This window comes from Myotis nattereri (assembly GCF_964212035.1).
Source record: "Myotis nattereri genome assembly, chromosome: 15".
NCBI lineage: Eukaryota > Metazoa > Chordata > Mammalia > Chiroptera > Vespertilionidae > Myotis > Myotis nattereri.
In genome coordinates, this window is record NC_138090.1 from 25,206,505 (window position 1) to 25,220,027 (window position 13,523).

General features: G+C 41.6%; 1 protein-coding gene across 2 annotated transcripts in view; it reads left to right on the forward strand.

Moving 5' to 3' along the window:
• CDH13 (cadherin 13) overlaps nt 1-13,523 on the forward strand; it is a gene marked incomplete at its 3' end in the record, with an annotated part of 1,052,451 nt that overhangs the window by 442,075 nt on the left and 596,853 nt on the right. For both annotated transcript variants that reach the window (XM_081106984.1, XM_081106983.1), the window contains exon 4: nt 3,570-3,686. In XM_081106984.1, coding sequence (XP_080963110.1) covers nt 3,570-3,686 — 117 coding nt within the window. The remainder of the gene's footprint in view (nt 1-3,569; nt 3,687-13,523) is intronic.

Sequence of the window (13,523 nt, forward strand, 5' to 3'; positions counted from 1 at the left end):
CCCTTACACACTCTTAATGCTGCTCTTCCCGAAATTGTCAATTATCTTTTCATCATCAAGCCCACAGCCTCTTTAGAGTATTCAGCTTGCTGGAAAGGACATCTGCCTTGTGTGACATGGCCATGAACTCCTTCCTTGTTGAAGTTCTCATCTCTTCGTTTTTTGTGTTTTCTCTTTTTTGCCAACTAACCTTTCTGTGGCCTTTGCTGGCCTTTACAAACCCATTGAATGGTTGCATTCCTTCCTTTTCCGTCTTCACATAAACTGGGTGGTGTCAGCTTTTCTGTCACGTCCACCTTCTCTTGTACATAGAGGACTGTGACATTTTCCTCCCTGATTCACCCTCCCTCTAACTGCACTCTTTGTACACCCACTAGAAATCCCTGTTGGATGTACAATGACACCTCAAAGTCAACAAGTCTATACAACCTTGAATCTATGCCCAAAACTGCCTCTTTTTTTTCCCCTCTTTGGCCACTCTCTTGGTAATAGCAACACCAGAAGGCAGGGAGTCCTAACACAGCCTCTCCTTTATGCTTAAGATCTGGTCTTTTCCTCACCCTGTCTCATCTCCATCTATAAACTTCTCTTGAATTGCTCACGGTCTTTTTACCCCCCCTACTCTGTCTTATCTTTCCTTGAGGTTATGGCCATAGTCTGGTGTGTTCAGAGGCTTCACGCAATGGCTTGACAGATACAAACACACAGAGAGAGTTGAGGAAAACATGGTTATACATACATGTGCCCAGGCTCATGACGCTGCGGCTCCTAAATGGTCCCAGTCCCACAGAAGCATAGGGGTTAAGAATACACAGAAAAACTCATTAGCACAGACCCAAGAAAGGTGGGCACAGCAGCAGATATATAGGTGTACATTTGTCAACAAATGCATAGTTATACACATAAGCCACAAAGACAGAAATTGAGCCACAGACATAGAAACACAGCCATGGACAAATGTTTATTGAGGTCCCTGCCATTGAAAGGTAAAAGGTGAAGAGTTGGGAGAAAAAGGGTGCTCTGGCCCAGCACCCCCATGGTGGGCTCAGAGAGTCCCATGTACGTGCAGGTTCCTCTAAAATTGATCACTCTACCTCCCCATCTCCCCTTCCAGAGGCTACTTCCATTCTAAGACTCTGAGCCTCCTTTTTCTATTCTTAGGCTTGTTAGAGCCAGGGGTTGACACAGTTGTGCTTGCTGCCAAGCTTCCGGGATGCTGTGAGCGTCAGAGTGCTTTTCATTATGCCAGATACATTTACACAGATGTTGTCGTAATGCACTAAAACCTATATTTGCTCTGTTATAGAGATGAATCATCAATTCCTTACATTTTTACAGGATTTTAAATCTTTTCAAAGTGTTTCTCTGGACATTCTCTCATCTGAGCCTTAGGATGCTATTTATTGTAAATGAGTTTTATATATTGCATGTATTTTGCATAATTCCTCTTCTTTTCCCACCCCCTAATAAACCAACAGAATCTTCATAGCTGTTAGCTGTCAGTGCTTTATGAAGGTAATCCACTCTGTTTTTAATTGTCTGTTCCACACTCTCTATGCTGTTTTTGGCTTGGATGGGTTGGGTTATATACATATTTTTGGGTTAGTTGAGTCATTGTTATTATTGCTTTAACCCTTCCTACTCTTTCTTCCCACCATCATTTACACTCTAGTTTTCTGTCTTTGCTTGAATATTTGAACTCATTCATTGAGATTTTGAATATTATTTTTCAATGTTCAATATAGTTTATATAAAATAGTAAAATAGATGGTGTCCAATATGGCATTCTATATTTTCCTACATGTTTTATTTTATATATCTTCTCTGCTAGCTAGGTGAGTTGGAGCAATTAGCATAACCACTCTGTATTTGATATTCTTCATTGGTTTAGGAGGGCTAAGATTTCCTTGGGAAGTTTATGGCAAATATTAGAGCAGTCACATGTAAAGTGCCTGGCCCATTACCTGACACACACTTAATACATTGTGACTTCTATAGGAGTGTGTGGTGGTGACTGTGGCAGTAGTCAAATTATGATAATGTGGTTAGAACATGGTCTTCACAACTGTCTTATGGGAAAACGCTTAGGAGTATCTCCCTCTCATGGACCCAAGTTTAACCTTGTCATGTGGTTGGATATTCAGGCTGTTTGCCATTTTTGCCCTTTATAAGTAATGTCTCACTAAACATCCTCTTGCATACAGTTTTATTCTTCTTTTCAATTTAACATTTGTATGTATTCCTAGGAGTGAAATTCCAGAGTGAAGGGATATGTGCATTTGTAAGGTTCTCAATAGATAAATAGTGCCAGATTGCTTCCCACCAGAGCACCATCAGTTTACACTTCCAGAAATTCAAGAGAAAGGTTATTTATAGAAATTTCCATAGCCTTAGCTGATCTTGTTTTCTGTTTGACTTTTCTCATACAAATTTTTCTTTAAAACTATAATATATGTGTGAATATATGTACGTGTTTGTATATGTGTATACATATATGTGTGTATATATGTTATATATGTGTATACGTACACATACTTTTATGGGGCATGTGTCAGTGATAATATTTAAGTATAAGTTGCCACATGATTTTGATAGAAACTGGTTGCTCAAAGTTTGAGATGCTTACTTGTGATGATACATAAGATAATTTTAGCTAGCATGTGGCACTAAATGAAATTGGTTTATATATTGACAGTGATATTCTATTTTCAGTTCCTTTTCAGTCTTCTGATCAGATCAAGGAGAAAGTCTAAGTTTGGTGCCAACAACTCTTTAATACCCTCTAGCTTTTCCTCATCTCCCTTTTAAAAAGAGGGGCTTTTTTTCCCTGGAGTTTCTAACTCAAATTTAATAACATCATTTGGTCTCCAGTATGTTTATTTTTATGTTTTCCTGTATTTTATAGAAATCAATACTGGTACTTTATTTAAAATCTTGATAAAAAGGGGTTTTTGCACACATTTGGTTAATTAAAAAGGTGAGTTACGGATGGGGCAGACATCCTGACAGTGGTGTTCCAGTGATTAAAGTTTGGGACATACTGCAGGGGGAGTGCATTCAACAGTCCTCCCATGAGCAATAACAACAACAAGTGGTCCTTGAAAACACATTGACTCCAAGTGTCCATAATGCTTGACAGTTTGGAACTTTGTGATTGCTCCTTCTTCCCTGTTCATTTGGAGTGTAAGGACCTTGCAGGTGGCCCTGAGGAGGGTCACTTTAATATCCAGTGAGTCCTGTGGGTTCATGACCAGCTGAGTAATCTCCTCACTTGGCAGGTAAAGAGCAGAGTGGGAATGCTCAGTACTAAGAGATGTATAAATCAAGACTGGCACTGTGAATAGAATGATTCAGAAAATGGGATTAAATAGCTTAATGATAGTCATTGTGAATCACAATGTCAGGTTTAGTAGAATTCTAAGGATGTACTTGCTAACACTAATGAGGTTTGATGGAATAAAATTAACAGTGTCCAAACAGCTGCATGCCTTCACAACAAAGGAGCCATATCTCAGCAGGCTGATACATCCTTTCCCTGGGGTCAATTGATTTTACTTTTTATCTTTTAGGATATATTTAAATTTGCAAGAACGTCTCCTGTTCCAAGACAAAAGAGGTCCATTGTGGTATCTCCCATTTTAATTCCAGAGAATCAGAGACAACCTTTCCCAAGAGATGTTGGCAAGGTAAGTCAGACAAAAGACAAATGACAAAAGCACGTTTTTATTAAGAGATGAGCATACATGAGACAAACTGATGTCTTGGTGACGAGCTGGAATTGGCCTTAATTCCTCTATTATAAAAAGGCAAACTGTTTTTGCCACCAAAAAAAAATTGTCAAAAGATTAGTGTTTGCAAAAAAAAAAAAAAAACACGGTAGTAACAGCTTTGAATGTCATGATCTGATCTGTGTGGTACATAATGATGTTGAAGTTGTGTCGGAAGCATGTCATTGGCTAAGCAACAAAGTAGTTGCTTTTATAGATAATCTCAAGGAAGCCATTCAGGTAAGTTCCATTACTGTATCAGAATGATGATATGTGGTCTTTTAATTTAGATCCTAGTTTTCAAATGTGTTGTTCCGGGAGCAGCATTGGGTCAGCTTTCTAAAAACTAAGATCAAAGGAACCAGATCAAAGAAACTAAATCATACTAATCAGATCCAGAACACACTGTTGCAAAAATTAAAACCACAACTTTCCCAAGAGGAAACAGTCACTGTAAAATCGACAAAAATACTGGTGCTGCCTGGTCAACACATTCTTCCCCCACAGAAGCATCATCATGGAGAATCAGATTTTAACCATTTTGTATTTTTTTTGTGTGTGTGAACTTGAAATTTGAACAATAGTGCTTAGTTGAATGAATCATCTCAGTGACTCAGTGACTGTGGCTATTGGACTATTTATTCATTCATTAAATAAGTAAGGAGCACCTTTATATGCTGGACACCAAGATTAGGGATAGGTAAGCATAGGTTTGAGCAAGCATTACAGTCCCCTTGTGATGGAGCTTGTATTCCAGTGAGGAGACAGACAGTTTAATGAGTCAATATATAAGCATGAAGATTGCAGAGGAGAACAGGTGCTGTGAAAGCAGAAGCGGGGTGATATGAAAAAGCAAATGGCAAGATCAGGGAGTAGAGGGAGGAAGGGATCTTTACACAGACTCTGCACTGGTAAAGTCTGGTTGGAGTTACTGACATGTGAGTGCAAATTGGAAGAATAGAAAGGAACAGCCAAGGGAAGATCTTGGTAAACTGCATTCTTGTCAGAGAGCTCTGCATGTGAAAAGGCCTGGAGATGAGATAGAATGGGGTGTATTTTAGGAGCAAATGCCTGGCTGGCTACAATGCAATGAGCAAAGAAGAGAGTGGTAAGAATTGAAGTCTTGGAGGCCAAGGTGAGAGGTAGAGATTTCATCATGCATGCAGCAAGAAACACTGAAGGTCTTCGTGTGTATGTGTGTGTGTGTGTGTGTGTGTGTGTATTTTAAAAGAACCTTCTGGCTCCCCTGTAGGAAATGATTTGTTAGGGGCCGAATTGAGTGGTAGGAAAGAGTGCATACATAGAGATGAGCTAAGAAGAGGGTTTTGTGGTGATCTGGAGGAGATGTGAGGGTGATTTAGACTACTAGAAATCTACTTTTATTAGAAACTAGAGGCCTGGTGCATGAATTCGTGCAAGGGTGGGGTCCCTTGGCCTGACCAGTGATCAGAGCCAATTGGGGCCTTCTCACCCAGTGTCTCACCCAGTCTCGATCCAGCAAGCTGGCTGGGGGGAGGGACTGCGGGAGGTTGGCTGGCGCAGGAGGTTGGCTGTGGGAGCACACTGACCACCAAGGGGCAGTTCCTGCGTTGAGCATCTTCCCCCTGGTGGTCAGTGTGTGTCATAGCTACCGGCCAGTCATCCGGTCGTAAAGGTCACTTGGGCTTTTATATATATACTAGAGGCCCGGTGCACAAAAATTTGTGCACTCGTGGGGGAGGGAGGTCCCTCAGCCCGGCCTGTGCGCTCTCGCAGTCTGGGACCCCTTGGGAGATAACGACCTGCTGGCTTAGGCCTGCTCCCAGGTGGCAGAGGGCAGGCCCAATCCCTAGGTGCAGCCCCTGGTCGGGCTCCGATTGGGGAGTTAGGGCGCCGCCCCCTGTCATGCACAGAGCAGGGCAGATCGGGAGGTTGCGATGCTACCCTCAGTCATGCTCAGGGTAGGGCCGATTGGGGGGTTGGGGCACCATCCCCTGTCACACTCAAGGCAGGGTCGATGGGGAGGTTGCGGCGCCACCCTCTGTCACACACAGAGCAGGGCCAATCAGGGGGTTGGGGCGCTGCCCCCTGTCATGCACAGAGCAGGGCCCATCAGGGGGGTTGGGGCTCCGTACCCTGTCATGCACAGAGCAGGGCCCATCAGGGGGGTTGGGGCTCCGTACCCTGTCACACACAGAGCAGGGTCAATCAGGGGTTGGTGAGCTTCCCCCTGTCACGCACAGAGCAGGTCCCATCAGGGGGTTGGGGAGCTCCCCCCTGTCATGCACAGAGCAGGGCCCATCAGGGGGTTGAGGAGCTCCCACCTGTCACTCACAGAGTAGGGCCGATAGGGGAGTTGGGGCACCGCCCCCTGTCACACACAGAGCAGGGTGGATCAGGAGGTTGGGGCACCGCCCTCTATCACCGACAGAGCAGGGCTGATCAGGGGTTTGGGGCGCCGCACCCTGTCACACACAGAGCAGGGCCGATCAGGGGGTTGGGACGCCGCACCCTGTCACACACAGAGCCGCAGGGCGATCAGGGGGTTGAGGAGCTCCCCCCTATCAGGCACAGAGCAGGGCTGATCAGGGGGTTGGGGTGCCTTCCCCTGTCACGAGCAGAGCAGGGCAGATAGGGAGGTTGTGGCCTCGCCCCCTGTCACACACAGAACCTCAGGGCGATCATGGGGTTTGGGCGCTGCCCCCTGTCACACTGATCCCGGTGCCAGGAGGCCTTGTGGCTCCGCTGATCCCAGTGCTGGGAGGCATATTACCCTTTTACTATATAGGATAGAGGCCTGGTGCACGGGTGGGGGCCGACTGGTTTGCCCTGAAGGGTGTCCTGGATCAGGGTGGGGGTCCCCACTGGGGTGCCTGGCCAGCCTGGGTGAGGGGATAATGGCTGTTTGCAGCTGGCCACACCCCCTTCAGGGTGGCGGTCCCCACTGGGGTGCCTGGCCAGGCTGGGTGAGGGGCTGAGGGCTGTTTTCAGGCTGGCGGGTGACTGAAGCTCCCAACTGCTCCTTTTTTTCTTTTTTTTTAATTCTGGGCCAGGTTTAGCTCTGGCTCCAGCTCTGAGGCCTCTGCCGCTGAAAGCAGGTATCTGGTTTGTTTGGGTTCTATAATCAAAACACTGTATCAACTCCAGCTCTGAGATCCCGGCTGGCTGAAAGCAGGTTTCTGGGGTTTTGTTTAGCTTCTATATTTGTAACAATGTTTCAAACTGCAATGTCAGAGGCCGGCAAGGCAGGCGTGGAACGTTGGTTTCCTCTGTCACTGAAGCAAGCAAGCCTCATGTTAGCTTCAAGCTGCCTGGCTGCCGGCCGCCATCTTGGCTGGAAGTTAATTTGCATATCTCGCTGATTAGCCAATGGGAAGGGTAGCGGATGTACGGCTAATTACCATGTTTCTCTTTTATTAGATAGGAGATATATATAGATTAGAAGCATTGATTATCCAGTGTCCTCATAATCACCATATTTATAATTAATCTACCACTGTGCTAAGTGTCTTTCCTTTTTTAAGAAAACTTTTCCAGGCATACAGGATATGATGTAAAGGGAAGCCAAGCTGCTCTGAGTGGACAGGGTGGGGATGATGAGCCCTGCCCCTTCGGTCAGCCCTAATTACTATGATGGCTTGTGTAATTTTCCCTGAAGCCAAGAATGGCAATTGCTAAGGGACCAGAATCCTCAAGTCTGCCCCTAAACAATTTCAAAGACACAAGTTGTGTTCTTGTCCTTTAAGCCTAGTGTGCACCAGAATCGCCTGGTGCAGTTAAAATACAGATGCCAGTCTTTGCCCTCAGAAATTGATTCTGTTGGCTAAGGGCTGAGGACCAAGCATCAGTATGTTTAAAAGATCTCATGTAATGCTGATGTACAGCCAAGGCTGAGAACCACTGATCTAAACTGGTCCTATTTCAGGTATGAAACAGCAGCATCCGCATCACTTGGTCACTTACTAGAAATGCATATGCTTGGGTCCCACCTCAGAACCACTGAGCCAGAAACTATTGGAATGAGGCCAGGAATCTTTTTGTGCATGCCTTTCAGATGATTCTGCTGCAATCTCAAGTTTATGGAGGTCTGATCTAAAATATGTTCTCCTCTCCTGTCTATCACTAATATATGTATGTATGTATATATATACATATACATATATATATATATATATATATATATATATATATACTTTCAGTATGGGAATTTCAGTCTTATTAATTAAGTTAAAACAAGGGTGATCATATATCTCAGTTGCTTGGAAAATTGGTTGTTCTGGCATAATTGTTTTTTTAAAACAGAATATGGTTATATTTAATGCACAAGTTTGATACAACCAAAAAGTAAAACACCAGAGTAAAATAGTAACAAAATACATGGTATTTCATTTGCAATGCATGAGAAATGATTAACATCTTTAGTCATAAACAAGCTCTTAAAATCCAGTGACACTATAATAATGGCATAATTATTATTAGCACACCTTTTCTCTTAAACATGTCTAAATATGGTCATTAAGTTGTGATCATTCTAAAGTTTCCCACACATTCATCCCCCGGACTGTATTTGGATAATTTTTTATAAGCCTCTTTCCTTGAGATACATAATGGGTCAATAAATGTACAGCTAACTAGAGACATTCTTCTGCATTGTTCCTGCAAATTTGTTTCCAAGCTGAGGATTCATCTCTCCTTAGTGCTTTATGTACTGCCCACATGGGCTCTTAACCTGGATTCTCTACAAAGCAACTGTTTTTCTAAATGTGATAGTCTACTAACATTGTAATATGTGAAAGCCTCCCAAAACTCCAGATGGTTTTTACAGAATTACTGCACTGCCTTCCAAAAGCTGCTCTTTTTCCCATGCTCTTTATGCCTTTGAAGGAACATATTTTTCTTTTTGTGCTTTCTTGCTTTTATTCATTCATCTTATTCTTTTCTTTATATCTTTTATCATCATCAACTCTACTAGTAGCTGACAAGCATTGCTCTGCAGAGCTATGAGAGCTTATAGGTGTCTTTCACCTATCAGCTCTATGAGTGCTGGGAGGTGGGGAGAAGGGAAAGGAAACCAAAGAGGCATATTATCCCCGTCCGCCTGAACCGCCTGAGCCAGGGCAGCTCCAAATCAGACGTCAGTATAGAATGCCATTTAAGAGATTCTGTGGTTATTAAACAATAAAGACACTTGTCTTACTTTGAGTTTCTCGAGACAAGAATTCAAATGCATGCAGTTTATTTAGAATGTAAAGAGAATGCTGGTAAGGGAGTAATGAAGAGAGACAGGGAAGGGAAGCAGCCACTTGGGAGACCTGTTTATCAAGAAAGCCAACATTGTGAGTGACTGGATTGCAATCCCAGGGGGAAACACTAGGGAATGATAGGAAGCACACTGTCAGAGTTATCCATTCCACAGGGAAGGGAGCTGGGATATTTCTGTGCCAACCCCGACAGTGTTTGGTTGAGGGCCAGTCCTAGAACTGTAAATTTTCACCGTGTTCACTCTGCCCTGTGCTCTGTACACGGGCACAACAGGCTTCCGAGGCCTGAGGTGGGCCTGCAGGCCATAAGCCATATGGCAACTAGACGTCTGGGCTGTTCATTGAAAAGGTGAGGTCCAGGGAGCAGGAGAGGGCACTTCTGCTCTATCACTAAACTCAGTATAAATACTTTTTCTTTGCAGGCTAGGTTTTCTCTTGGCCTTATCCTCTGTTCCCATCTGATTTCCTGAACTACCTTTGTTGTGTCTCATGCCTTTGAAGCCAACTGTACTTGCCTCTCTCCATTAATAAGTGCTTGCTGTGTCCCAGGAGGGAAAATCTCTGAAATTCAATCAGTTCATGTCAACAAGCATACATTCCGCACCTGCTACTTACAAGGCACTGTGCTAGAGGCTGGGCATTTAATGACAAAGGAAAACTGACAGCGTCCTTGATTTCATAAGATTACAGAGTACGGAAAATAATCCAAATTCATTATTTGTCCAGCACTAAAATCGTAAGCATTTTTCAACTATTATGTTGAATACTCATAATAGCAGCTGCATGGGGATAATCTTCCAATGTGCCAAATAGAGTAATGAGACTCAGAGGGATGAAGTAACCTGTCTGAAGTCACACGGTCCCTACACAGCAGAGACAAGCTCTGTGACAGCCCTTTGAGATTTCAGTCTGTGTTCTCAGCCAACATGCTCAGGGCTGCTGAGTGCAATCTGAGAATTCTATGCAATGAAATATCCTGGCTGACAATTGTTCTCTTTAAAACAGCATTAAAATTAAGTTTAATTCTTTCAAACACACCAAAAAATAATGTGGATGGAGGGATGATGGATCAATGGACTCATGTATGATGAAACAAGTATAGTAAATTGTTAATAGTAGAATCTAGGTGGTGGCAGAATGTGGAACGCTGTAAACTTCTTTCTACTTTCCTATGTGTTTAGGAATTTTATAATACAATGCTGGAATTAAAAATTAAGTTTAGCTAAACATCAGATTATCATAAACAACACAAGAGTTGGCATGCTGGCACAAAAAATGCTTTTTTGTTTTGTACTTCAATAGGATGAATGGAAACGAAGTATCTCTCTCTCTTTTTTGTGTGTGTGTCATATTTTATCGCAACCTGAATTCCTTTAAAGCAAGGAGGCCCTTTGCTGAAGGGTAAAGGCATCAAAAGCAAGGTGCTGCAGAGAATTAGCCCTCTGCAGGGGGTTCCCAGTTAAGGTTTGTGCCACCTAGAATTGTATATTCACAGAAAGCCTATGCAGACAGCTCTAGGGATTTGACACAGTCTTTACTGATGCATAATTCATCTACCTGACAAATAAATTGGTTGGTAAGTAGCTAAATTACTAGAATTTGGGGGCTACTTTTCCATCATCTCTCTGAGTGTTTCTAAAAAGAGGGTAAAACACCAGTTGTGAACATACTTCCTCAAACGTGACTTTCTTCCCATTTTTGAATTCCAGACAGCAGGGAGGATTTGGGAGTGTGTAGTTCCCAGCACATGCTTTTTTATTCCCCCTTCAAAGTGTGACTATTTCAAAATTTGGGCCATAAATAATTTCTCAGTTTTACCAACTTTCACTGATAAATATTTGATTGCATCTTTAGAGAATTTTGAGTTCTTGGACCTGATTGATTAAGAGCAGGGGACTTTAAATCTGTGAGGAAGTAAGAAGGTCTTGGGAGACGTATTTTATTCTGTTTTATATTAAGTTTGAAAGACAAGTCATTTATGAAATGCTTATTAGAGATTCTCCTTTCATCACAAACCCTTTTCATCAAAACCAATGAAAGTACATTTTACTGAAAATCCTTTTTTTATATCCCCTATAAATTGGTAGAATGGGCCTTTAGAAAGAGATCTTTAACCCAGGATGGGAGAAATATGTAATTGGCCCATGTGCTCTTTGTAAAGAATCAACATAGATCATTAGACCAAGTCATAAAAACCACTCAACCAGAACGTGGCTTTGATTGTGTCATGAATGTCTGTCATACCTGAGGGTGATCTATGGCAGTTGCTAAATATTCCTCAGAGTTCTGGATAGCTGCTTATTAGAGGTCTCCCCCATCCAAGTACTGTGTATCTCTCATTTATGCCCACTTATGCAAATAGGTGCTAAGGAGTCCAATGGTAGTAGAATTAAACTTGTTTTACTCTACATACTAGTCATTTGCATCACTTTGAGAACCCCTAGGTGCCAAGCTGCATCCCAGAAGCTGGACCAGAAACCTGGCACTGATCCCCAGCACTGCACCATGTCACCCTCCTACAGAAATGCAGGCGAGCATCCCTTGCTCGATCCTATTGCCTGATCTATTTCATGGAACCACCATCATCCCTCTACCTCTTTTAAAATCCATTGCTTCACAGCTCTTATCCAAATCTAATTGCAGGCCTCTTCTCTTCTCAGAAATGTACATCTGTTGAATTTCCCCCTTTAAAAACAGCTAGCAATTTTATTCAATAACTAAAACTTACCATTGGCTACTATAGGGAAGAGAAATTTGAATATAGGGCATCTACGATGTCCAGAAGCTCAGTGCTCCAAAATCCATAGTGAGGTGAATAGCAGAACTTACCTCTACATTCAGCAACCCCAGGTTTTGGACTCTTCCTTCCTCACTTCCCAGGGATGCCCTGTTTACAGTCGGAGGCTGCACTGTCCAGAAGGCCATGTGAACCATTGCAGAGTTCTGTCTACACTCCCAACATGGTGGCCACTAACTGCATATGGTTGCTGAGCATTTGAAATGTGGCCAGTGCAATTGAGAAACTGGATTTTAAAGTTTAATTTAAATTTAAGCTTCAAAATTACTATTTGACCCAGTTATTGGAACAATTTGGCACATGAATCTACCTTTTCAACTGTAAGTTTTAATCTAAATACAGATTAAATATTTTTGCTGAAAATATACCATCGAAATTGAGGTGCAAGTGTGATTAATATACACTCAGGATTTCAAAGACTTAGTAAACACACACAAATATAGAAACTATCTCATTAATAGTTCATATATTGATGTCATGTTGAAATAAAAATACTTTGTATATGTTAGTGTGATTAAAATTAATCTCATGTTTCTTTTTACTTTTTTTAATGTGGCTACCAGAAAATTAAAAATTATATGGTTTCCATTATATTTCTATTGGGCAGTGCTGAACTTTTTTTTTTTATAGTCTCCACTGTGGAATTTTTGTTTGATCTTCTTTATACATGTTTATATTTCTTTGATGACATGACACATTTTGAGCAGCAGCTTAGTTTCTTTTATATTTTTCTTATCCTTCCATGAACTATAATTCATCAAGTATAGTGATTCAGTACAGTGCATAACACACAGTAGGGATCAAGTATTCTTTGACTTGAATTCTAGCCAGGTCTATGGTTGGTTGGATAAGACATTCACTGGTTACTGATTAATTAAAGTGACCATAGCCTGGTTTGTTGTTAAAATGAAATTAACAGACCATTATATGATCAGTCTGGATATTTCCTATAAATTTTAATTTTCCACAATGGTAGTGGGGCTACCAGATAAATTGCTTGGCAGTCAACCATTATGTCAGGTCATAGAAGCATTCTTAGCAGATTAGATAAATTTTATGTTGATAGATTTTGTTTGTGTGTATGTGTGTGTGGAGAGAGAGAGAGAGAGAGAGAGAGAGAGAGAGAGAGAGAGAGAAGGAGGGAGTGATGGAGGGAGAGAAAGAAAGCAAGCTCCTATATTTCAGGATTTACTCATATATACAATGGTATTTAAACCCACTTAAATTTTAAAAATCAAAACTTTTATCTTTATTCACAACTAAACAGAAGTGATTCTAACTTATTTTTACTAAGTCTAATAAAAGCTTATATTCATCATTAGCAACTCATCCACTTTTTTTACAAAGTTTAATAAGGATAAAACATAATTGAGTTGTTTTGGTTCTTTACCAAATACATATATAAGCAAAAATGACCTCCATTATATACATCTAGCAAATAAAGGCATCTGAGCCTATGTAGAAAGCAATATTTTTAGCCCTGAGTTTATCAGCCTTGCAGTTCTCAATTTGAAAGTTTCCTAAGGCTTTATTACTAAATTTATATTTAATTATTTGTGAACATTAAAGGATCTGGCATTGCAGCTTGAATGAGCACTCTAGAAGTAGGAGAGTTGAAGAATTTTCAAATTCAACTAAACCTTCCACATCTAATGAGTGTCAGGATCTTAGCCAAACATGGCTATCCTTGTTGTTCTATTCCGTTCTTACAACAGCCCT